The sequence below is a fragment of the Alosa sapidissima genome, chromosome 12 (genome assembly GCF_018492685.1).
Source record: "Alosa sapidissima isolate fAloSap1 chromosome 12, fAloSap1.pri, whole genome shotgun sequence".
NCBI classification, from domain to species: domain Eukaryota; kingdom Metazoa; phylum Chordata; class Actinopteri; order Clupeiformes; family Clupeidae; genus Alosa; species Alosa sapidissima.
The window spans coordinates 483,206-511,104 of record NC_055968.1 but is presented as its reverse complement, the minus strand read 5'-3'; the positions used below and the strand labels follow the sequence as shown (position 1 = coordinate 511,104).

The 27,899-nt window shown below is 37.7% G+C and overlaps 1 protein-coding gene and 1 long non-coding RNA gene across 3 annotated transcripts in view; one reads left to right on the top strand and one right to left on the bottom strand.

Moving 5' to 3' along the window:
• Positions 1-1,991: 1,991 nt before the first annotated feature.
• Positions 1,992-26,333, bottom strand: LOC121677494. Its single transcript, XR_006021006.1, has 3 exons — positions 26,323-26,333; positions 8,057-8,062; positions 1,992-2,129 (listed from the first exon to the last, which is right to left on the bottom strand). It is a non-coding gene; the product is annotated as an uncharacterized LOC121677494 (long non-coding RNA).
• Positions 14,734-27,899, top strand: part of heatr6 (HEAT repeat containing 6) — a 117,476-nt gene continuing 104,310 nt past the window's right edge. The window contains exons 1-2 of one of the 2 annotated variants that reach the window (XM_042056150.1): positions 14,734-15,019; positions 23,122-23,229. In XM_042056150.1, the coding sequence (XP_041912084.1) occupies positions 14,849-15,019; positions 23,122-23,229 (279 nt within the window). In that variant the 5' untranslated portion in view covers positions 14,734-14,848. The remainder of the gene's footprint in view (positions 15,020-23,121; positions 23,230-27,899) is intronic. The other variant, XM_042056148.1, reaches the window with a different exon arrangement.

Genomic DNA, 27,899 nt, shown 5'->3' with positions numbered 1-27,899 from the left:
ACCACATGCAGTATCCTGTCTCTGCTCTACCAACCCTACACTGGGTGCTGTTCAGCAGTGTATGCCCAATTCTGAGCCTGACTTCATCCCTCCTGCATCCTCCCACTTTTTAGCTTCTCTCCCAACCTCTCTGTAGATGTTATAGCCTACATGTGCCTGCCTTTGGGACTTGTGCTCCACTGGGTCTGCCACTGCTTTGTCAGGGCCCTCCTAATATAACCTTTTATCACCCGGAGAGAAGAAATGCTCTTTTCTGGTTGGCTGGTGGGGTGGCTATTAATGAATAACAGGACACCATTCCATATCAATGCTTATGCAGACCTCTCAAGTCTCACGCATTGAGCGTGAGACACACGCATTTCAATGAATTCACACGCCCACACGCCACACATGGCATTTCTCACTCCGAAAAATTATTAACTTGCCCGCACAGAAGTTTCTAAGGGCTATATTTTACAAACATGTCACACAACGTTACTGTCTGTGCGCTCATTCAGTTCAGAGAGCTGCTGTTCAGTTAGCTAACCTGCCAATCAGAAAATAGCATTTCTCAACCAGGAAATAGCAATCAGGAAATAGTTTTGTTTTGATGTGGGTCCGCAACGTGGAGACTGCCGTGGAGTCGTGGAGTGAAATTAGGCCCGGTGCTTCGTCTGATAATTTGCTGCGCAGTTGATCAAGGGGACCGACAAAAAAGAAAACAAACGTTTCTGCTATCGATGTCATTAAACATGGACCCATAGCCTACAATAAAGTGGTGGTATAGGCTATGAGGCATTTAATGCAGGCGTCTGCGCGAGAGAAACTGAAACTAATCGATAAAGCTCCGCTTCAATCTGTTGAATGCTATTTAATTGTTTAACGACACTTAATAGAGCAACGTTGATTTTTGGAACTTTTACGTTACGTCACAATATGCACATTTGTTTAAATTCATACCTACATAATCACCATGACCAAAATTGTACTTTTTTTTTACTTTGAATCTTGAAAAAAAAATATTGACCTACCTACCGACTTTTTTTGGCTGTTACTGCAAACAAGAATATTTTTAAGGATGGCCTCATGACTGTGAAAATGGCTGACATTGAACCACATGGGAGCCCCCAGTATCAGTCATCAAGGCATCAAAATCTGCCACAAACACTTACAACACACAACATCACTCATAAACACACACACGGACAGAACCACCACTGTTCAAGAGACCATTTTGGGGCTAAATGTGCTTTTTCACATTTGGTTGTTTTCTGTTTGTTTATGGAGCAGAATGAGCCACTGCTGTTCAAAGGGCCCATTTGGGTGAAATTATTATTATAATTTATGTTATTATTATTTATTATTATTTACTATATGGTTCTAAAATAAATAAATCAGTGTGTTTGAAATAATGGAATTTGTGCTCTCTCATGAAGCTGGGTCTATGGGACATGGGGAGGGTTGGTCTATGTTGATCGGGGAGAGGGGGCGTGGCGCCACGAGTAGTTCAAGCAGATGTAGGACTTTCATGTACTTCGATCAGGGGGGAGGGGGCGTGGCACTGTGCCAATGCCACGCCCCCTCCCCCTGAGAAACAAAGTCTCACTCCTTGCACACTTCAAAACTTGAGAGCCCTGCCCGAACTGCACTGTATGACCACTGTGCATAGATAAACAGTAAAATTTAGCTGGGACGGTAGAGGGGTTAGAAACCCATGAATGAAAATAGCCTATTTATTTCAGGTAGCCTATTTTTTCACCAATATATGAAGACCATGAAAGTAAAAAAAAACAAAAAAACAAAAAAAAAAAACTCACATTCCCAGTGCCCCCCTAGGTTGTACGAACGCCCCCCAGGGGGCGGTACCGCCCCCGTTGAGAAACCCTAGCCTAACCTAACTTTACAGTGACTGGCCACATGTTTAGCCTACCTTCCATAAAATCCGTTGCTTTGTCATAGGTAGATCCGCTACACCTCTAGATGAAAACAATCCAGACTCGGCTACACCGAAATATTTCGGCAATATGTTTTTATTCTTCATCTTATATCAAGTTCAGCCAGCTTGTTTTCTATGCGCTGTCAGTGTAAACAACTAGTGCTTGTCCTCAGAGTTCATTCTTGACTACGGTTGTTAGGGACCTGAAACCGGTCTATAAGTGAAAAAAAACATGTAGCAAATATCAACTAGAAATGCAATTCCAAGGAAATACCAGTGCATGAAAAAGCTAAAGTTGTGATGTAAAATATCATGTATAGCTAAAACAGATAATACAGAGATGGTTACTACGGTGATGCTAGGATAGACATGGTGGTTGCATAGCTTAATAAAAGTTGATAGTTTAAAAATAGACTGTTTAAAAGCTGAATGTAGATAGTTTAAAAGTTGTTGATAGACAGTAGATAGTTTAAAAGTTGTTGATAGACAGCTAGTTTAATAGATAGTTTAATGATAGTTTAAAAGTTGAAGGTAAATAGTTTAAAAGTTGTTGACAGACTAGAAGTTTAATGAATGTTGATATTCAAATAATTTAATGGCTGTGTATAGGTAGATATTTGACGATAACTAAAAGTTGGAATGGCTCTAATGTTTGTTAGCAGTTATGCTAAGATTTTTAACCATGCTAACCATGCTACTTAGCTAATGTTTTATAGCAGTGTTAGCAATGCTAACATGCTAACCATGTTACTTAGCTAACATTTTCTAGCAGTTTAATGAATGTTGATATTTAAATAGTTTAATGCCTGTGTATAGGTAGATATTTGACGATAACTGAAAGTTGGAATGGCTCTAATGTTTGCTAGCAGTTATGCTAAGATTTTTAACTATGCTAACCGTGCTACTTAGCTAACTTAACTAACGTTTTCTAGCAGTTTTGCTAAACATGCTAACTATGCTAGCAATGCTAACATGCTAACTATGTTAACCATGTGACTTAGCTAACCTAGCTTATCATTTTTAGTAGTTATGCTAACTATCCTTAGTAGCATGCTAACATGCTAACTATGCTAATTATGTGACTTAGCTAACCTAGCTAATCATTTTTAGCAGTTATGCTAACTATGCTAACTAGCATGTTAACAATGTTAACAATATTAACATGCTAACTATGCTAACCATGTTACGTAGCTAACTTAGCTCATCATTTTTAGCAGTTTTGTTAAAAATGCTAACTAGCAAGCTAACTATGTTAACACGCTAACTATGCTAACCATGCTAACTAGCTACAGTGGGTAGGAGTCATAGTTGATGACAAGTAACAGTTACAATGGCTGAACAGTTGAAAAGTTAAGTAGTTTAAAGGGTTAAAATGTTTAACAGTGAAATATTGTAGTGAGGACTTTTATTTTGAAACAGTTTTTTGGCAGAGGAAGCAGTTGAACAGGAAGTGTAGTCTTAACTAGAAATGCAATTCCAAGGAATTACCAGTGCATGAAAATGCTAAAGTTATGATATAAAATATCATTTATAGTTAAAACAGATAATACAGAGATGGTTACTACGGTGATGCTAGGATAGACATGGCGGTTGCATAGCTTAATAAAAGTTGATAGTTTAAAAGTAGACTGTTTAAAAGCTGAATGTAGATAGTTTAAAAGTTGATGATAGACAGTAGATAGTTTAAAAGTTGTTGATAGACAGCTAGTTTAATAGATAGTTTAATGATAGTTTAAAAGTAGACCGTTTAAAAGTTGAAGGTAAATAGTTTAAAAGTTGTTGATAGACTGGTAGTTGAATGAATGTTGATATTCAAATAGTTTAATGGCTGTGTATAGGTAGATATTTGACGATAACTGAAAGTTGGAATGGCTCTAATGTTTGCTAGCAGTTATGCTAAGATTTATAATTCTGCTAACCATGCTACTTAGCTAATGTTTTATAGTAGTGCTAGCAATGCTAACATGCTAACCATGCTACTTAGCTAACTTAACTAACATTTTCTAGCAGTTTTGCTAAACATTTTCTAGCAGTTTTGCTAAACATGCTAACTATGCTAGCAATGCTAACATGCTAACTATGTTAACCATGTGACTTAGTTAACCAAGCTTATCATTTTTAGTAGTTATGCTAACTAGCATGCTAACATGTTAGCATGTTAACTATGCTAACCATGTGACTTAGCTAACCTAGCTAATCATTTTTAGCAGTTATGCTAACTATGCTAACTATCATGCTAACATGCTAACTATGCTAACCATGTTACTTAGCTAACCTAGCTAATCATTTTTAGCAGTTTTGCTAAAAATGCTACCAATGTTAGCAATGTTAACATGCTAACTTTGCTAACCATGCTAACTAGCTACAGTGGGTAGGAGTCATAGTTGATGAAAAGTGTTGACAGTTGATGACAAGTTAAAAGTTGTTGATAGACAGCTAGTGAATGTATATAGTTTAAAAGTTTAAAAGTTGAATGTAGATAGTTTAAAAGTTGTTGATAGACAGCTAGTTTATATAGATAGATAGTTTAATGATAGTTTACAAGTAGACCGTTTAAAAGTTGAATGTAAAAAGTTCAGTAGTTTAATGGGTTACATTGTTTAACAGTGGATTATTGTAGTGAGGACTTTTATTTTGAAACAGTTTTGGGCAGAGGAAACAGTTGAATAGGATGTGTAGTCTTAATTGACCCAGATTGTATGCTTAAAGCCTGAGGCTGCAGGTGGCCTGATACACCTGCCATAGGATTCTAATTGCTTAACGGCTGTATTATGATGTCACAATCGGCAATGTTAAGTCTATGGGGATTTTTAAAAAGTTTTTCTTTAATAGTTTAAAAAGTATAAAAGTTTCAAAGTTGAAAAGACATAGCAGCTTGGTCCGTTTGAATACCTACGTTACAAAGTTTGAACGAAGTTTCTAAGTTAAACTGTTCAAGAGAAATTGCGTATGGAAAAAGTGGTAAGCGGAATAATAATAATAAGTTGTTGTTGTTGCCTTGGAAGAACAGTACAGTGCATTTTCATGCACTGTAATAAGAAGTTGCCTAGGAAGAACAGTACAGTGCATTTTCATGCACTGTAAAAATAAGTTGTTGCCTAGGAAGAACAGTACAGTGCATTTTCATGTACTGTAATAAGAAGAAGTTGTTGTTGCCTAGGAAGAACAGTACAGTGCATTTTCATGCACTGTAATAATAATAATAACTAGAAATGCAATTCCAAGGAATTACCAGTGCATGAAAATGCTAAAGTTGTGATGTAAAATATCATACAGAATAAAAACAAACTATATTGGTTGCTTGGTAGATGAAGTTTAATATAGTTGGAATGACTGAACAGTTAAATAGATAGGTAGATAGTGTAAGGTTAAATTATTTAGGTAGATAGTTGACGATAACTGACAGTTGGAATGGCTCTAATGTTTTCTAGCAGTTATGCTAACTATGTTAACAAAGATAATAATGCTAACCAAGTTACTTAACTTTAGTGATGGGGACGAGACCGCCTATGTCGAGTCCAAGTCAAGACCGAGTCTTTGAAGGGTCGAGACCGAGTCGAGACCGAGTCTTTGAGGAAGCAAGTCCGAGTCGAGACCGATTCCTTTAGGAGTCGAGACCAAGACCATAAAAATATGAAAATGTTTTCATATTCATAATTTAATATAACCCCAGTTAATAATCAACCATTAGGCCTACAGACTAAGCTAGATTGGGAATTGTTTTGAGGAGCAGTCTTAACTCTTAATATCCTCCTGGGAACCAAGGAAAACAAAGTGTCCAACATTTTCTTTTTTTTGTGATTTCCTTTCTATTTAGGATTAAAAAAAACATCTTACAATTTTTATTTTTTTAAATTTATTTTTATTTTAAATTTTATAGCATGTCCCCTGTGGTGGACAAAAGGACCGTTTTACTATGAAAAGGTAGCCATGAAAATAGACAAAAATGGACAAATTATGCTTTTAGTGGTATTAAATTAAGGGTAAACTTAACCAAATATAAGGGAAAATGTTATTTATCCTTCTACTTTATTTGCCTTTTTGGACAGTTGTATTTCTTTTTTCTGGATTGTTCATTTCATTTTCATGTTTTTTCCTCGCTATCCTCTTGAGGCACAGGTTCATAGTCCTCATCTCTGTTTCACTCACTCATCACCTGAGAGCTCCAAATCTGACCCCCCCCCCCCCCCCCCCCCCTCATTCATCCTATACAAATGATCACCTAAATTTCCCAAAAATCTAAATATTTTGGTCCTGGTGTCCATTATAATGGACATTCATAAAGTCACTATTATTTCAAAATGTAAATAACTTCTTTCAAAATGAATAATATGATTCCTGACATTTTCATTAACAAGACCATATATTGCCATCATAATGAATGCTTAATAAGAAGACACTATTTGACTTATCTCTCCTCCTTCCATAAAATGTGCTTGTTTTGATGTCAACCATTTTTGAGAACCAGGAAGAGGAGGTTCCCAGCAACCCAGCCAATCACATGATATATCATTAGAAAGCCCAGGATCCTCTTTAAAAGACCACAGGAATTGATAGAATAGCTCAAAGGGGTAAAGGGGTATGCTTCTAGAACTTATGTCCACTACAGAGGACATAGGTCTATGGATTGGTTCTCAGGAGGATATGGACTATGCTGACCTACAGACATTCACCGGCAGCAGAGCCATAGAGATAAATAAACGGCTCTGACGGCAGTATCTTTGCATTGCACCATGGGATGTCATTTTTAAATAATGCCGGTCAACATTGCATTTTATTATTATTGTTGTTATGTGTTGTGTGTTTTTTTTATATGAACATAAAAAATGCGTTGGTCTCGAGGACTCGGTCTGAAATTACGAGTCCTTCTCCTCCCACTGTGGTCCGAGACCGAGTCAAGACCGAGTCTTTGAAGGAACGAGTCCGAGACGAGACCGAGAAAGCAGAAATTGGTCTCCGAGACCGGACTCGAGTACTACATCACTAGTGCATCGCACTCATGTCGGCATCGGTGTCCACAGCAATTTAAAACACCATTCAGCTGACCGGGAGTTCAGAACTGCGTTGGTGTTTATTGTACGAATCTACTCTTTGGCCGGCTCGTAAGCCCAAACAAGTGTGTGCAGCATGCCTTTACGTAGCCTACTAAAGGCACATCATCATAAGGCTACATTTAATCTGCATCACGCCCCATTTTAGCGGAAAACAAGTAGGCCTAAACATACATATATCATTGATCATTGAAGTAGGCCTAAACATACATATCATTGGGAAAGACAGATAGCCTAATCACACCTTGACGTTACATCTAGTTGTTCATTTACAGGCCATTCAATAATTTTACCAACACGGCAGTTATAAAGAATTATGTGTATGTAACTTACTCATGTCGAAACGATGTAGGCTACATTACAACCCATTCAGCACGTACTAGCTACACTTACCATATCCCATGTAAAACGGTTGCTAGCTAGCTAACTATGGAACTTCAGTATAACAGGCATAGCCAATTATCTCACCTAGTTGTAGGAAAAAGGCTACGTTCATATTACAAGTGATGGAATGAATGTGTGACTTCTGTTTAGTTGATGCTATGACATGTAAAGGCTTGCCGAACTTAGTTATAGTCAGCCACGGGCAGTTTGTCTACATTCGTGACACTCCTGTTAGGCTAAACTGGAAAGAGCAAAACATAGGAACATAATGGTCACATTAATCCCATAAACACACAGATAACTCTTACACCAACCTTATTTTGTGCCTTTTATTCATGTTTGTTTCAAGATTTAGTAAGCATAACCCCTTTTCGCTCCCCACTTCTATGCAGCATAGGTTTCCATTATCCAAACAGCTCCCTTTCCCCTAAAAGGGGGCGTGTACATGCAGCACGGTCTAGCTAGATCCAGTGTGGTGTTGTAGTTGTTCTAACGTTACTAGTTGTTACAACAGCTTGTGAAAAAACTACAAAGTTTGTTACACCAAAAAGAACGTTAATCTCGCGATAAAAAAATTGACGCCGTTAAAATAGGTTTACGTTAACGCCGTTATTAACACGTTTAACTGACAGCACTAGAGTAAATTAATCATAACTTTTGAACCAAAGGTGATAAATTGATTCTGTTTTTTTTCACTGAGGAGAACACAACACTGGTTATCCTTTGCACACTATGGGCCAATCTCAATTATCTGTTTTACCCCTTCCCCTTCCCCTATCCCTTCATCTTACCCCTAGCCCTTGTCCCTCGAAACCGAGTGGCAAGACATAGGGGTGAAGAATATTCCCCTTGGAAATGAGATACCACTAGCCAACCATAAGGGATCTGGATGATTGAAACACTTGAATTAACGTAATTTACAGAGATCGTACCACACTGAAAGCTAATATTTTGTCACTAGCAACCTGTCTTCTGTCAAATAGGCTATAATTGCAATTCAGCTCGGAATAAAACCGTTCAGGAATTATTTCAACAACAGCTGAACGTGCCTATGTTCGTTCGCAGCCTACCTTGGTCCGGGTGAATGAAATAGGGATGGGGGACAAAATAAACATGCAGTTTGCTATGTAAACATCCCACAACTCCTTTGATATTTTACAATAATATCCAAATGGTCGTTACTTGACATCAGAAGCAATCGCTATGTAATAGCCTATGCGAGGAGTCGGCAGCAGTAGGCCTATGAAGCATTCATATCAGACGAGCGGTAAAAAAGTTCAGCGAATTTAGCTGCTGTTGGACTTTACATTTCTGACATGGTATGCTGCCAATTCGCGGGGTAGAGATGGAAATATGTAAAATGCGAGACATTCGCGCAAATAATGATGTGCTGTTAACATTCACAAAACAGCGACTTTTTGAAAACTTCCTTGTGAAGAACAGGACCTTCAATATATGGTCACAAGATTGAATGCAACATAAAACAATTACCATTTTAATTTTATAATCCTTATTAATGCCAACATTTCATGTCAATGAATCTCTCGGTGTGCTTATTTTTCCGGTGTGAGCAGTGTATGTTGGGTATTTCTCTTACCCCTCGGTTTCAAGTAAGCTCCCGATCTTACTTGGTTTTAAGGGGTATCTACCCCTTGCCCTTATCCCTACCCCTCGATCGAAATGAGAATTGAGATAGCCCTTCGTCTCACGTGCACGCGCAAAACTAAGGGGAAGGGGGAAGGGGAAGGGGTAAAATAGAGAATTGAGATTGGCCCTTAATCTACAACAGACATTAGGTGAAAAGAAAGATTCATCTTGACAAATTGATATTTTCACATTTTTTGATGTTGAATTTTGAAGGTTTTGTTTAAAAACAATGTGTGGTACACTCAAATGTATTAACTATGATGTGTACCATTTTAAAGGGCCAGTTTTCCTGATTACAATGGTGGGTATATATTATCTCTGTCATGTAGCATGGCCACACAATAAGCCTTTTTGTCTCACAAGGGCATCAAGTATGAAAAAACTGAATGTTTCGTGCCGTCTGCAAAGGTCTAATAAATGTATCATAACTTTTGAACAAAAGGTGACACATTGATTCTGTTTTTATCACTGAGTAGAGGACAAAATTGTGAGACAAGTGTTGTCTACAATAGAAATTGGGAGAAAAATGAGATTAATCTTGACAAACTGATATTTTCGTGTTTTTTGGGGTTGAATTTTAAAGATATTTTTTAAAAATTATGGATGTTCTCCTCAAACTTATTAATTATAATAATTAATTATATTAATAATATTATTCTATTATTATACTATTTGAAAGGGTTATTTCTCCTGATTACAGTGGTGGGTATATTGTATCTCTGTCATGTAGCATAATCATACAATAATCCTTTTTGTGCCATAAGGCCATCGAGTATGAAAAAATGGAATGTTCGGCACAGTCTGCAAAGGGTTAAGATGTTCAGAACTGCACCAAATTGTATGTGTATGATTATCCTGACATGCTCTGGGGGTATGCCAAGTTTTGTACAATTTCATTCATGGGGGGTCTAAAAAAATTAAGTTATGTGTACATTTAGTGACTGTACACTCATTGGCCTGTAGATGGTTGTGCACACATACACACGCACACACACACAGGCACGCACATACTATCGGTATCGGCAATTAGAACGTCCGATACAATATTACAAATTCAGTAGGATTAAAGGAAAACCAAATATTTTGTTGGAAGTTAATCTAAAGTGGGTTGGAAAGACAAGGACAACACTGTAGTTTACCGCAGAGAACGTCTAATAAGGGTAGGATGATTTCCACATTAAATGTAATTCCCATTTCTTCTTGAAGCCGAAATAAATCTGAGAATGTTTATCGGACATGCTTGGTTTTTACTGCAGGTAGGCTATGTTAATCTTGTAAATTATAGCCTAGGAGGTAGGTAAAATAATGTTACCGTTAGCATTGGTTGAGTGATGCTTTCGACTGTCATCCCATTCTCTTATGACCATAACCTAGGCTACTAGCAGGAGCTAAGTGAGTTAGCCACAACACGTTCGCTAACATGATGGTTTTCTAATGGAAAATATATAGGCTACCTGAAAGATAACCTATGATGCATCCTAAACACTAGGCTGGGACATTTCTGCTCAAAGTCTCAAAAAGCCTCTAAGTCAACGTTTATTCCCAAACACTTACTAGGCTACTTCAGTCCTCTATTTTCAAAGGTGATTCAAGTAAGGAAGAGCATGGCTCAAAGTAAAGTAACTAGGACTGAAATATAAATTCGTCAAAGTTAATAATTTGTGTAAACTCGCCGCAATGTAGATTTATTAACGCACCCGTGATGATCTACATCTCAATTTAAACCAAATGTTTTAGAGCGCACGTTAAGAGATGTATGAAGGGCAGGGCTGTACCTACACATATTTGTTGCACGTGCTACAAAAATCATTCTTTGCGATGGATGATTTAGTACCAACGTTACACCGGTCCGATACAGTTTTGCCTATGGCTATAACCTACCGTTAGACTGAGAAGCTTTTTGTTTGTTCGAAGTGCGTGTTTAGGGTGTGAGAGGGGAGTCGATGTGCTTTGATTCCAGCTTGGTTGTAGTCTATGCGATTAAAAAGCATGTGTGTGTGAAGTATCTAAACAATTATAACACTTTCTTCATTATGGCTGCTTTAGCCACAGACCTTCAGCTACTGTACAGTGGGTCCTATTTAGAAGTGTCCACTTCATTCGTGCTTTCCGTGATTCACGCAGCTTCGTAAAATGTGTTACTACTGATATGCAAAACTATTAACTTTTTCGCCAAGAGGTGGCAGCTTAAGTCCGCTTGATACTGTTGGTTCCCCAAGGAGATTTTATTTAGGTCGCCAGCATAGCCTAGTGAAAATATATGTTGTGTAATAGGCCTAGCATAGGGCCTCCCTTTTATAGCGTCGTCTGAATGCAACACTGTTTGAGAAGTTAGTTGTGCTTAAAGGCATCAACTAAGGAGACACGACTAGCTAAGGTTACACAAACTCCTTTGCTCACACAAGGACAGCACAAGGACTTGGGTTCATGTGGTGTCAAATCCACATTAAATAATACAAACTCAAAAGAGGTCCGCACACTGTGGATGTATACTGCAGATGATGGCTTTAATGCACTCCGGAGCATTAGTGAAGCAAGCAAGTAAGTGAAAGCAAAGTAAGCAAAGTGAGCTAACATCCTCTGGCTGTTGTCCAGCCTTTATACCCCTTCAAGTCATCCCAGACAAGTCACTCTATGTTTACAGATAACTGACCAAGTACTTCACCTTTGCCCTCTCATCCTGTTATTCCTACATTCTTTAGGTTGTGCCATTCTTTAGGTTTTGCTTACATTTCCTGGCACCAAACCTTGTCTATGCCATTTTCTGCCAGGCCTGCTCTTTCACTTAAACCAGTCTTCCTTTCCCACACTGAACATACTACAAACTTCAGTTTCACAAAACAATGATATTACACAGAATAAAGATACTACATAAAAGATATATAAACTAAAGGATATATTTCAATAAAAGTCACGACATTCACAAGTTTATATTGCAACACTTGAGTTTGCTATTTTGCTATGTTCTCTGACCTGTGAAATATTTCTAAAGATACCTCAAACAAGGACATTTCCAATTTTGCACATTTTAAATAAGAAATGATTGATAATGTCATAATAATTGGCTTCTAATTGGCTTAACTGATTGGATGGTATTAATGTGACAACCTGATTTTTTATTTGTACTTTTTTTTTGTACAGTATTTACATTGATAGAGGTTGTGCACACACCAGTTTCAAGTGTATACAAAATTAGATACATTTCTAAATAAGTCATCTATTTGGATTGTTTGTCTTTGAGTTATTGTCACTGATTCATAGGGGGCAATCTATCACACCAACTGGCTGGGAAGTGCAACAGTTGTGGAGTCGGCATTCATAGCCTGTCGCAACAGTACATCTCCAAACTTAAAAACAGTAGACTAACAGTCAATAAAAGTGGACTGTCAGAGCAGCACAAAATACTAAAAGCCATGCTGAGTGCCCTGTTCGCTCTTAAACTTTCCATCACATTTGGTACCTCTGCCTAGCCACTTCATACATGTGTTAGAATTAAAGAACATTTTGAGCGATCACATAGCCTACGTTCAATGTTGCAATATTTTCAGAAGGCCTTATGTGCAATTTGCTTTTGAGCAGGATCCTACAAGAACATTTCAAAATGAATGGAAAGACACAGTGATGAGATTTTGCACTCAGCTGTAGGCCTGCTACTTGTATTGTAGCCTATGCAACTATTCTATTAAACACTGTGTGCTATAGTCTATTAAACACTATAGGCTATGACCGCTATGTTCTTGCACTATTTTCCCCCATTATATTGTTTCAATTATCCAAAAGGCTCGAAGGATGCTCTTTATTATATGGCAATTTTTCATAAAAGTGAGGTGAGGTGCCCCCCCACCCGTTGTGCGCTGGCGCCGACCCTGGCAGAGGTTTATATTGGGATGTCTAATATGAGGGGTCAGCATATCTAATCTGTTGACTGATTATGGAAGGAGTCTCTTGCTTTCAAGTGAAGGGATAGACGAAAAAGGCTTTTAGAAAGAAGTATTTTGTAGTATTTTGAAAATACAAAAATACAGTATTTTATTTTGATACATTTTTTGGCTGCTGTATTTTGTAGCTTATTTTGATACATTTTTAAGGTGAGTATTTGGTATTTTATTTGGAAATACATTTTGATGTATTTGTGACTGTGATGAACTGCTCTACAGTACTTAAACTAAGGTTTAATAACAATGCTACACATTTCTTGGCAAGTGCTATAAATCTATTCACCTTTTCAGCGCGAGTAGGCTACTTTCTGTGCGGCCCACAAACACACATGCTAAACAAGCATACACAAAAGTTTCAAAAGTGGGGGATGGAGTAGAGGATGGAGACAAATTGATTAACTCATTGAGTACCAAAAACGTAATATTACGTTTTTCTTTCCCATGCGTTGAGTGCCATATTACGTTTTTAGCTTTTTTTTTTTTTAAATTACGAAACTAGACACTCTAACACACCTTATATGTGATTTTGGGAACTCTGTGATGAATGGAAATGAAATATATGACGATTGTGAAACTCATGAAAACGCACAATCTGGACATTTTATCATAACTCGGTTGCCGCTTTGGGTCGAATCAGTGACGCATGCACGTCAGATCAAAACCAGGCCATTTTCGTGGGTCTATCACTAGGTGGCAGCAGAAAATGTCTAATAAGGGGAGAACCTTCACTCTCGGAACTCTTCCGGTGTGGTACTGCATCTAGGGGCGCTCGCGGGCGAGTCCAGAATGAATGGAGGTCTATGGAGCTGTACCCCTCAGAAACCACTTTGAGTATTATATTTTTTAAAGTCACTTAATTGTTCTAAAAAGCCTTTCAAACGTGTCAATGACGTCATTCATTAGCATGATCATAGCATAGCATAGCATCAATGCTAGCATGTTATGGGCAACAACGACCCAACCTGTAAGAAAACGAAAGGACAGGACTCCCGGATTATTTCACTTTTGATTGATAATCCATATCCATTTTGCGAAAAATAAAATAAAATCTGAGGGTTTCAGTTGTTAAATAGGTGAAAACAATAAATGTAGCCATGTAGCTCCATAGGACCCCATGTATTTTGGACTCGCCCTTGATCGCCATCTAGGTGAACTCTGGTGAACTGCAGCCAAATTCAGTTTGTATGGGATTAACAGAGAGTGGGGAGGCTCTCCGTAGACGGGCTCTGGTGGCAGTCTCGCCAGGTCTCGCTGATCACTTCCCGGAAAGTTTACACAAGTAAGTAACAGGCAACACTTCATATTTCATGAAAGACGTTATATCTCCATTTCTAGAAAAAAACAGCGATTTTGATGAAAACTAGCCACTGTTTAGCTTGGGATTTCTCAGGAACAGAGGCGTGTAGAAATACACGGTTTGCACCCACCGAGAGCTTAAAGTCTCACCTTTTAATAGAGCTATTGTATGTGTTCATAGCTATAACACAGATGCTGTGGCTGTACAAAAATCATCAACAATGGTCTAGATTGCTGGCACTCTAGGACAAAGCTCCCGAAAACAGCTTGGCATTCAATGAGTTAAGTTAATGTGATTTATTTTCGCGGAATGGATGTACAGGACTGAGCGGCGGTCACATTTTGTACCGATATACGGTACATCTAGTTATTATTCATTTTTAGTTACTGACGTCCCAATATGAACACACCTCAGTCCAGGAGATGGCGGTAATGCAGAAAGATGGCAAGCTGCCAATAAATCCCACTGAAGAAGAAGAAGAAGTAGGATTGTCGAATGGCGGCCATATTGCAATTTTTTGTATTGTCGCTGTAATCACGCATCTAGGAACGTCAACCAGAGAATGTCCGTAAACGGGCTCTGCGTCAACCCACAGTTAAGTTTAATTTAGGTGAACATGGAGCACGGTTCATCTGCAGACATGCTGCTAAGATGCTATTATGATAAACTATGCTCACTGACGCCGTTGGACTGCCCAAGCTTTAAAACAGAGCTCAACCTCTTACTGGACGAACTTATTTCCGAAAACTACAGCAACAATGTAACAAGAGACAACATACGTTCAGAGGTAATTAACGTTACGCCAACATTAGCAATGTTTTGCTAAATATCTTTTTTGGAGGGCCATGACTTCGTTAAAGGAAGCCGCGGGTTACACATTTGACGAAAGAGTGAAAAATAATGCACTACGCTAGGGGTGTAAAAGTACACACATTCGTACCGATCCGTTGGGATAGGTAGGACGTTAGGATCAAACAGATGTGTACCGAATGTAGGCCTAGTACCAATGTTTTTTTGCATGCGGACCATATTTAATATTCGAGTTCCCCCACACACAAAGTAGCAGACAGACACCCACAATTTCTGGTTCCCAGAACGTTCTGGGAACGTTCCCAGACATTAGCGCTTGCCGACGTTGGGGCGCCTGACATAGCCTAAAATGCCTCGGTGAGATGTCTTATATAGGTAGAATCGGCAAGATATCGGGGAGATGGTGGCATTAGAATGATCGCCGACCGTGAGCCAACCCGAAATAATTTATGACCTATGCATGCATCTCTGGAAACGCCACAACATGAAAGTCAACTTCCAAAGTTAAGTCAAAGGAAGCGTCTGAATGCTTTTAGCTGCTCTAGTAGGATCCCACCGTTATATTAGGTCGTATTGATTTGTTTAGGCTAGTCTACATCAAAATCTTACCCTTTCACCAATGAAGAGACCGAGGGTTCAAGGTCTGAAACTTTATTTCATGTAGGCCTATTTCCAAAGGACATCAAAAGTCGTTTTTTCATTGGTAATATTTCTCGGTACCTTGCTTACTTATCAGTACCAGCCACTATAACTAACTTAAAGCATCAATGTGAATATCACAATAACCTGTATGCCTATTAATGATATTTAAACAATAAATCAGAGTTAGGTTAGGCTCTTCAAGTGAATTGGCAATGACCACTGTTTGAATAGCAAAAGCAGTATCAAAATATTTATGTTAACACTCCACAAGGATTGTGAATCACACATTGAAAACAACAACAAAAATAAGAAACCCCCCCAAAAAGTCAGCCAGTTTAAAAGAAAAATCAGTCAGGTCAATTAGTTTACTTTTACGATTCGTACGCCTTTGCCGCCCCCCATTCCTGTCCCTGCTCAGCCGCAGCCAGTTTCTCACTGTCACTGTCTGAGTGGATTTCTTAACACATCACCTAAACAAAAGAAATAAAGCAGCAAGGGGGAAAATAAGACACTAGCACAAAAGTCTTTATCTTCGTTTGATTGTTTCTATAAAGACAATCTAGAGAAGTCGGGGCATTTTACAAAAAAAAAAAAAACTTAAGACATTTGGTTGAGAATAGTGTGATGCTAGATGCTATTCATAAATAATGAGCTGTAATGTAACTTGCTGAAAAAGTGACTTTTAATAAAGTGACTTTTTTTTAAAGGATATCAGCTTATCATTATCGTCAAAATCACAAAAAATATCAAGATATTATTTTTTTGTCTATCGCCCACCCCTAGCAGCAACTCATCTTAAAGCCGTGACCCTAAAACCGTGATACGAACCGAACCGTGGGTTTTGTGAACCGTGCCACCCCTATTCTTTACACTACGCTCACACCAGTTTGAAGAGATGAATAGCTGAGAGGATCTGGCCCTCCTCTGGACTCTGGAGGCAGCTAGACGCTTAACAGTGCCACCAATGCCAACGCATGTACTCTTACCATGGCTTGTAGCAAAAGAAAATGCTGAAGAATGCAAAAAAAAAAAGCCCTCTGCAGATTTTAGCACTTATATGATGCAGCACAGGTGTGGTTGATAAGAACACTGGTAAGTGGTGCAGTCTGTATACCCAAATACAGGGTTCCCACTCAAAGTGAAATGTAAAATTCCATGACTTTTCTCAGACTTTCCCTGACAAAAAAAGAACTTCCATGACCTACTATATAATGAAGGGTACAACATACCGACCCAAGGTTTCAGAACAGTCACGTAGCTTTCAAGAATCTTTTACTTTTTTAGTGTGGGAGATGAATAAATGGGCATTGAATAAACAAAGTTGGACTAACCAAAACTCAAGCAAGCAGAAAAGCTAATAATCAGATATACACCAATTCTGAGTGGAAATATATTTGTATTAATTTATTTTGGCAAGTAAATTTTAAACTGCTACAACAAAATTCCCTGATATTCCATGACTTTGCCCCAAAATGATCAAATTCCCTGATTTTCCATGTCTGGAATAGACTTTCCAAAATTCCATGATATTCCAGAAATTCCATAACCCGCAGGAACCCTGCAAATATTGTTGAGTCGGAGTCTGTTATTGTATGAAGGAAAAGACCGCCGGTCCCAGCTACTACCACAACAGGACAACAATATTCCCTGTATAAGAAGACGTATGAAGATATTCAAATGGCCATCAATGAATGAATAATGGAACATGAAAGGGTATCCTCAGCTAAGGTCTATGGTTAAAAAATCATTTCTAGTAAATAATTTGATATATTTGGCATCTTTTTCATTTTCAAGGTATTAAATTATTATTTTTAAAATATGTGAAGTACAATATTGCCATTCAGTTCCATTCAAGTATCAGAGTTAATGCTTTGTAAAAGGAGCAAAATGCTATGTTGTGAATGGGTCCATATACTTAGCTATTTCCACATAGATTTTTACTAGCTACCCACATTTCATTGCATGAAAATGACACAAAAATATGAACATGCCTTGTTTTATCCTTATTATTGTCATGGCCTTTTGTTTTGGAGACACATTTTGGGACAACATTAACAAAGATTCAAGATTCAAGAATTTATTTGTCACATGCATAATTTGTCGAACAAAAAGCAGTGAAATGGGGATTGCGACTGCAACTCCCAGCTGTGCAAAGTTTAATAATAATAGAAAAGTAAGAAGATAGAAAACAGAAGGGGGTGGGGATTAAATAAAATAAAATTTAAAATGTTTATGAAGAGGGGGGAAATTCTGAATTCATTGTCCGTATGGCTTGGGGGAAAAAAATTCTTAGTCTTTCTGTTCTGGCCTTTTGAGATCGAAGCCGCTTTCCAGAGGGCAACCATTGAAAAATATTATGGCCAGGGTGATGACAGTCCTTCAATATCCTTTTTGCCCATGACAGGCAGCGCCTAGTGTAGATGTCCTGAAGTCCAGGAAGTGCAGTGGTTTTCTCTGCACACCTGATAACTCTCTTATCCTGAGAGTTGCTATTTCTGTACCAGGGGCCTATTGCACAAAAGCAGAATTAAGACATCCGGGATAAGTTACTGAGCTGCGCTCAATGAATCCAAAACAAGAGCGCACAGGCTTAATTGGTTGCACAACGAGCAAGCCAGGATGAGCAGACAAGGATTCATCAAGCCAGGTGAAACCTATCCTGGATAAGTGCGCGCTCACGGCTCCCTCAAATAGACCCCGCCACCGATCACAGATTCACTGATTCACCATGGCAACTAGAGCGGCTTCATTGCTTCTTCTACGGTGTAAAGTAGGTAGCGATAGCCTTTTCACAACAGCAACAAACAGCAACACCTCTTTTTAGGAGAATATTGCAACTAGTGTCGCGACCACCACGCGCAAAATGGTTACGCGCTCTCGTGACGTCACATAGTCGCATGACAGGTCAGGAATGGCGATATGTAAAAGTTAATTAATGATCACAAAAGTTTAAATAATGACAATGGGTCTAGGTGATGACAATGTGTGGTGGGCAGTGGAATAACTATTGGTTTCCGTTTGTGGTGACTGCTGACTGAGATAAGGGATGAGATTAAATAGATCCTGGAACTTAGCCTGGTCTGGAGCAGGCTAGCTTCACAGAATAAATCGCCATGGTGACTTATACCATAACATATCCTGCTGCCCCCTATCCCGCTTCCAAGATATCCCGGCTTAATCCCTTATCCTAGTTTTGTGCAATAGGCCCCTGGTTGTGATATTTCCAGAAATAACAGACTCTATTGTTGCTGAGTAGAATGTTTTCTGCAGCTCTTTGGATATTCTGAATTTGTTCAGCTTTCTAAGATGGTACAAACGCTGTCTTGCTTTTTTCACTTGGTTGGAGATGTGTGATTATAAAGGATTATAATCTAGAGAAAATACTGATTGATGGCAGGTGTGTCACAATTAGGGGTGGGCGATATGGACAAAAAATATTATCTCTATTTTTTGTGATTTTGACGATAACGATAATTAGTCGATATCCTTTAAAAAAAAAAAGTTTTGTTAAAGTCTGAGTTACTTTACCGCTAATTATTTATGAATAACATCATTACAATAATAACCAATAATCTAACCTGTGACTTTTTAACCAAATCAACCAATGCATTGTCACTCTGACACATTTCCAATTCTGCCCCCACTTGGGTGTGTGGCAATGACATGGTCTAGCCAGCTACAGTACATTAGAGAAGATGAATAGGCCTAACAGTTTCCCAAGAGAAAGTCTGAGGCTGAAGTTCCTTGCAAAACTTTTACATAGGATTCACTGTAAAACTAAGCAGACCAACAGAGTACATATAAGTTATTTCCTTCTATGTTTTGTTTAAGAGCACTAGCATTCCAAGAGGCTAGCATTCCAAGTTACAGAATAGAAACTAATGATTTAGCTTATAGCTACTGTATATGAGAAATCCCATAGAGATGCTAACGGTTAGCATAATCAGTAAACGTAGATATTTACAGCGAACTTCAGTCCATTTACAAGAGAGTTACTTGAGAATAGTTATTTGTTTACAACTGACTATTAAAATACTCAAAGGCTAATGTTTTCTCTCCATATACTGTAATACCGTGTAGGAAAAAACATGACTGTCTCATCAATGCTACTTGAACAGATACTTGACAAAAGTAGCCGCATAAAATCCCAAGTAGGCTACTCTCGCTGCACAAAATAAACATTAGGCATGCGTAGGACAACGTTGTGACCCACTAGTGATCACGTGACACTTGCTCTGCTGCAGCCAGAGGCTTCTCCCGCATACACCTCCTGGGAATGTATGAGTCTTCAATGCGTGATTTCGAGTGTTTTTTCCCCATAAGTAATTTAAATACTCGATAATGTCAAATTGCACATTGTTAAAACAACAATCACGATATTATCGCAGATGATATATATCGCCCACCCCTAGTCACAATAAAGGAGTTTTGAAACTCTCAGTATCACTTTTTTCGCATGTTTTTTCTGACACTAGGGACTTCTATAAAACCAATGAGACTGTGGTACAAACGTTTAATGATTGAATCGTACTGAGAACATGTTTCTCTTCCATTCTAGAAAGTTTGGTCAGGCTAGGAATAATACTTTTTAAGATATGAATGTCCAAATATGGCCTCTAAGATAAGGCCTTTTAGAGAGTGTAAACAATCAAGGGCAAAAAGACTATGAAAACAATAGAATTGAACAAAAGTGTTTTACAGGTTTTAGTTATGGAACCAGGCTTGGAAATTCACCATTTTAGGAGCAAGGCCACTTGGCCTTTAGTTGGGCATATTTGGTGGGGGGGCACAAAGGCCACATGTCAGGGCACCAAGTCCAAAGTTAACAGTAGTAGGCTATACAAATGATCGTTGCATTTAGCCTATTCACAGCAGTAGAACTGCATCACTGTATAAAACATTACAAAAACATGAAACATTACATAGAACTGTAAATCATCTGATCATCTAATATTTACAGATATCTAGGCTATATTTAACATTTATTTTATATTTGGCCTGTTATGAAATCATGTATTAAACAATTTAAGCACAGCTCAGCTTTAAGAAACTCAAATAGCCTAGATGCATGCTTAGCATTTTGTGATCATTAAGGCTACTTTAACAAACTCTTAGTCAGCTGTATATCCTCTGATTTTAATATTTACCAACATTTAGGCGATATTTGTAACATTCATTTTGTATTTTGCCTGTTATGAAATCACGTAGAAAAATGTAACTTAAAGCCCAAATTTGCTGCAAATTCAAAAACGGATTACTCTGGAACGGCTAACTGTACAGGGGACTGCTTTAAACCTTCGTGTTCGGTAAGGTCTGCTGTTTATTTTGATATATGGTTTGCCATAATGCTGGGCGGTATACCGGTTCACACTGTATAACGGTGTATATTTTCGTTATGATATGCATTTTTAATATACCGCCATACCGGTGTATTTGATTACACAGCGTTTGGAACGCTGCACGTGCGACAGTGTTTCCGACGGGACATTTTTCACACGCACGCATGGTGCGACTGCGAGGCATAGTGAGGGTAAACACAAAACACCTTAAGTTTTCCCCCTGAAGTATGATCCTTAAGGCTTAATTTCTCCTTAGGTAAGGGTTATTTAAGGGTGTTGCACAGAATACCTTAAATTGTTTCTTTAGTTAAGAAAAAGGGTTAAGGGGTATAGCCTACTGCATTGAAAGGGATTTACCGTCACAAAAATTCTATTGAGATTGTTCAACAGCTGTAACTAGCTAGCTGGCTAGAAGGTGATGTCGTTAGTTAGCAACCCACCGAACGCAGTGAAGTTTAATGATCTTATCATTCATCTCACCTTAAGAATATTCGCTGAAATTATCCAGGTAGCAAATGAAGCATGTTATAGACATGAACTGAGCAATACTAGCTGGCTAGTTAGAAATTATCCTGACTGTTATCAGTGCACTAAAACGAACTTTTTTGTTAATGTTTTACCTAGCGAACCGAACCGAAGCTCATGTCAGGCTAACAAGACATCCACATCCACATGAAGTTAACGTTAGCCTACCACTAACGTCATGCAAACCACACAATAACAATAAGGCATGTTTCTGATAGGCCTATTTGTCAGAGTAAGCATATTAGCAGAGAGGTTTTATTTTAAATTACATAATTTTCAAAAAAGTATAATTATTGCAAGTTGCACTACTTTTTGTATTGGTTTTATACAAGATGTTTGTGAAATTTGCACAGTAAAAGTTCTGTATTTTGACTGCAATTGTCTTTGCATTCTGATGCATTAGAATCATGAGTGGCTCTTTGTAAACAGCATCATTTTCTGGGGCCATGCAAAACTGCATTACCACTAGTGTGGAGTTATTCTACATCATGACAGTAAAATAGACCATCCTTAGTCAATGTACTGCAGCAATTCCTCTCAACCTGTAGAAAATGCTGTGAACATCTGATTATGCATGGAAAAAAAATACCGTCATATACCGTGAAACCGTAAGAATTTTGAAAAATACCGTGATATACATTTTTGGTCATACCGCCCAGCACTAGTTTGCCATGTGTTGAATGAAGGGTTTGTGAAGTATTCCACCACTGAGAAAAAGCTCTTTTGTGTGATGTGATACTTGTGATGTCTGTATGATGAGTAGGCTACTTCGCGAGTAGTTCAACTGAGAAGAATGGGTGAATTTGGACGCACTTTCTTTCTTGCCGTGCACTGTCACTTTCTCCACTGCGTAAAAGACTAAATTAATTTGCGCTGTGAATGTTAAGATTATTTTGACAGGTCAGGCTAATAAAATACGCTATTAGTCGGACGCAAACCAGAATATTGAAAGAAGGGGGGCACCAAGGCCACAGTGGCCTGTAAACCTCTGATTTTCAAATCATCACGGCCAACGCAAGGGGCAACGACGGCCGTGGCCGCCATGAAATTCCTACCCTGTATGGAACCTAAAAATTGTGTAGACAAACTTTGAGGAAAATTGGAGTCGGTGCTGCAACCATTTTCCTGGATTTTGTCTGATTTGACCCGGAATGACTCCAATGCAAAAACCTGCAAAAAAATGGCTAGAGTTCTAAGGATTCAACTATTCTTTGACTATTGCCCTTCTATGCTTTTATTTGCTATTACTGTTCGCTTTTGTTTATGAAAAGCACATTGAATGACTTCTGTGTATGAAATGCTGTATATAAATACATTTGACTTGACATATTTTGTCTAATCTCCACCAAATTTGGCACAGATGACCTTCAGATCAAGCCCCACAAGATGTGTTGGATATGGGGCTGCTTGGTCCCCTCATTGCTGCTTGCAGCTATATTTTTAGATACATTTTCAATTTTTCTTGTGTCTTTGGTGCACTAGTGTTTCCATCAGAAAATAAAAAAAGAAATGGTGTGAAATAAGGAAATGCCTGTAAGCACTAATGACTTCTGTTTTATTTGTTTTATTATAGGATGTTTGCAGACTGCTGTTGAAAGCAAGTCAGTTGGTCCCATTCAGCCAAGAGCACCTTGTTCTTAAACTTTGCCAACTAGTCAGTCAACTATTTAACCAACTGCAGGTAGACCATTTGCACTTCATCAGCACTGGAAACATGTATTGCCTAATTACAGTGCATGAAAATGCACTGTACTGTTCTTCCTAGGCAACAACAACTTCTTTTTCTTCTTCTTATTCCGCTTACCACTTTTTCCATACACAATTTCTCTTGAACAGTTTAACTTAGAAACTTCATTCAAACTTTGTAACGTAGGTCTTCAAACAGATCAGGTTGGTATGTCTTTTCAACTTTGAAACTTTTATACTTTTTAAACTATTAAAGAAAAACTTTTTAAAAATCCCCATAGACTTAACATTGCTGATTGTGACATCATAATACGGCCGTTAAGCAATTAGAATCCTATGGCAGGTGTTCAGGCCAGCTGGATCAACTGCCAGTCTCAGGCTTTAAGCATACAAACTGGCCTTATTAAGACTACACATCCTGTTTAAACTACTGAACTTTTCAACTGTTCAGCCATTGTAACTGTTACTTGTCATCAACTATGACTCCTACCCACTGTAGTTAGTTAGCATGGTTAGCATAGTTAACATTGTTAGCATGTTAGTTAAATTTTTTAGCAAAACTACTAAAAATGATTAGCTAAGTAACATGGTTAGCATAGTTAGCATGTTAGTTAGCATAGTTAGCATAACTACTAAAAATGATTAGCTAGGTTAGCTAAGTCACATAATTAACATAGTTAGCATGTTAGCATTGTTAATATGCTAGTTAGCATAACTACTAAAAATGATAGGTTAGCTAAGTCACATGGTTAACATAGTTAGCATGTTTAGCAAAACTGCTAGAAAACATTAGTTAAGTTAGCTAAGTAGCATGGTTAGCATTGCTAACATAGTTATCATGTTTCTCAAAACTGCTAGAAAACGTTAGCTAAGTAGCATGGTTAGCATGTTAGCATTGCTAGCACTGCTATAAAACATTAGCTAAGTAGCATGGTTAGCATAGTTAAAAATATTAGCATAACTGTTAACAAACATCAGAGCCATTCCAACTTTCAGTTATCGTCAAATATCTACCTATACACAGCCATTAACCCTTTCGTGCCCGTGCCGAACATTCCATTTTTGGTGCTGGATGACCTCCTTACATAAAAAAACCTTATTTCTTCATCAATGGGATATACATACCATTGTAATCAGAAGGGTCAGTTCTATCAAATGATGTAAAATACATATGGTAATGTTGATATAGTAATGAACAGTCTTTGAAAATCCTCTCCAAATGTATACCGAAATTCGTTAAAATTGAATTTCATTCGCATAAAAATGAATTTTCATCATATTTCTATACGAGATAGAGAAAAATATAGAGTGTATGACATGTTCAGCAAGTTGTGGGCTATTTAACAAAAAAGACTGAATTGGAATATCATTAACCTTTCAAAAGTTATGATAAATTAAGTGATAAGTGTAAAAAAATGCAGGAAACGGGATTTAGAATGTTGACAGAATTCACATTCTCTTTCTCACCAAAAACATAAAAGTATGCATAAAAACTAATAATGAAGTCAGACACAATGGTTTAGATTTATTTGGTCCATAAGAATAAACCATTTATTTGTATATAAGCAAATGCTACAGTCAACAATAATGATATATAAAAGAAAAACATGTACCTTACCAGTAATACAGGAAGTAAGTATACTGTATATTTATTGAAGATCAATTCTGAAGAGACATAGAATACATTTGATTCAACAGATACAACTTCCTTATATAAATTAGTGTAATATGAAAATGATATACATCTATAAAATGTATTATTTATGAAAAGCTAGGAATACAATCAACTTCAACATCACTCAAAAATCAATGTGTCTAAACATTTGAAAGTGGATTACATAGAACAAGCCTGTTGAGAATAAACACATACACACATATAAACACAAACTCACACACACACACACACACACACAGAGGAGGATAGGGAAAGGTGGGGTGGGGAACCTGAAGGTTAAACACAGAAGACCTATGACTCATAACGAAACGCATCCCCTTCTGTAGAATGCCAAATCTGACAGCAATTTTGTTTACCAATAAAGCAGTCACCTACCACTAAACTCCAGGCCATACAAGCTACTTTAGTGTTATTATGTATTGTTTTTATAACAAAGCCAACAATTTTTCTTTGGCTCCTGCTGTACAGGAATATGTACTTGATGAAAAGACGACAGAGTAGTAGTTGGAGCAGCTGAAGGCGAGGCTGAAATTTTGACGGAAATGCCTGCCAGCTGTTGTGATAGATTTTCGCCAAAGTCTTTCTGGCTGTTGCTACCAAACCTAGGTTCAACACCAGATTCTGCATTGCCAAACTTGAAATAATAAGAAACTACTGAAACAGCAATGTCAATGGAGAAAAAGTGTACACAATATGTATTTCTCATTTGGTCAACGCTCCCTGATCCCTTCAGAGACTTGGTTCCCCAGTAGCAATGGATATTAGGGAGGGAAGTGAAGTCCCATGTCAATGATCAATCCCAGAAAACTGTGAAACTCTTCTGGGGTCTCTTCTGTCCCATGCCCCTGCACTGTGTGTTTGCATACGACGGCCTACTAAGCACAACCTCCCACCCGTTCCGGTTGGTAAAACCACAAATGCCTGGGACAACAACATAAAAATCAACATAACAAGTCTATTTCACAGTGTTTTAGTGGCAGTCTACACCACCCTATGCACGCCACCTAAATCTATACCTTCTTCCTCCATCCTCACATGGTCTTCAACATTGTGAGTGGAAGCTCATCAGCAGTCAGCTACCTCTTCAGGCCTGCAAGGAGGTCTGTGTAGGTCTTGTCATCCTCCATCTGAAACAACAGTAAAATCATACAAATGTAATACATTTATTAATTTAAAAAATAAAATCACAAAACTACAGATGTGTGCGTGTGTGCACATACATACACAAGAAGAGGTAGCCTAAACTATTGAAGCATTTTGAGTAACTCAAAAATATTTAGAAGTATGAAAAGTCATTTTATTACACATGGGTTTAGCTACCCTAAATCTGATTGCCTGGCTGGCATTAAGATAAAGATCGATTACATTTCACCTAGTGACTAACTGCTTAAATGCAATAATGACATTTCTGACATATGATGTGAAATCACATATTGTTTTCTATAAAACTACATATTGAGAAGAGTAGAATATCAAGTCATGCCATCTTAGAAAATGTTGAGACAAGCACGTCTGATGTTTGTCATTTAGAAGTTAGCAAGGTAAAACAGTTCACTACAAACTGCCTAGCGAGGTAACAACCCGAGGAGAGGCAATACGTTAATTAGCACTACATTTCTGACAGAATCCGTGATTTCACATCTTGTTTTCTACAACTACATATTGAGAGGAGTAAAAATATTGCTCAACTTATTTCATGTAAAAGAACGCAACTTAGAAACGCGGCGCCGATTGATTTTTTCAGCTTTGGTATGCTATACTGACTTGCCAATATAATGCTTACCTAACAAGCAAATTGGTACTAGAAAACAAACTTACTTAGTTTATATACTAACAGGTTTTTAAATGAAATTGTCAAATGGAAATAACTGATATCAAAAGCAAACGAGAATACTGCAAGCAGTTCAGAGTAATGCAGCTAGCTAAAGTTACATGACGATGCACTTAGCCCCCGCTATGCCATAATGTTGACGCTGATGAGAAAGCATATTACTGTCAAATAACATGATTTTATGACTACAAATTAAGATTAACCATAACTAGAAACGATGTAAAATATAAAAATATTACCTCAGTTTATCCAGCTGTGTGGTTTCCAGTCGAGGTTAACTCCAACGAAGTGCAGGTGGCATCTGGCGGTCCATGTTAAAATGTACGACTGAAGTGAAAAGTTTTTTTCACGACTCATCTTCAAGTATCCAAAACATTTCGCGCCATAAACTCCTTAACCAATGATATCAAATTGAAGCTTATGTTGTCAGCATTACGGGGAAGATTTCAGAAATAAAATCAGTCATTGGACAGCTGAGATATTAGATGATTGGTCATCGTTAAAATTTTAACGAAATTAGAACGGTCGGGCTTGTAAGGGTTAAACTATTTGAATATCAACATTCATTAAACTGCTAGAAAATGTTAGCTAAGTAGCATGGTTAGCATTGCTAGCACTACTATAAATCATTAGCTAAGTAGCATGGTTAGCATAGTTAAAAATCTTAGCATAACTGCTAGCAAACATTAGAGCCATTCCAACTTTCAGTTATCGTCAAATATCTACCTATACACAGCCATTAAACTATTTGAATATCAACATTCATTAAACTTCCAGTCTGTCAACAACTTTTAAACTATTTACCTTCAACTTTTAAACGGTCTACTTTTAAACTATCTATTAAACTAGCTGTCTATCAACAACTTTTAAACTATCTACTGTCTATCATCAACTTTTAAACTATCTACATTCAGCTTTTAAACAGTCTACTTTTAAACTATCAACTTTTATTAAGCTATGCAACCGCCATGTCTATCCTAGCATCACCGTAGTAACCATCTCTGTATTATCTGTTTTAACTATACATGATATTTTACATCACAACTTAAGCATTTTCATGCACTGGTATTTCCTTGGAATTGCATTTCTAGTTGTTATTATTCCGCTTACCACTTTTTCCGTACGCAATTTCTCTTGGACAGTTTACCTTAGAAACTTC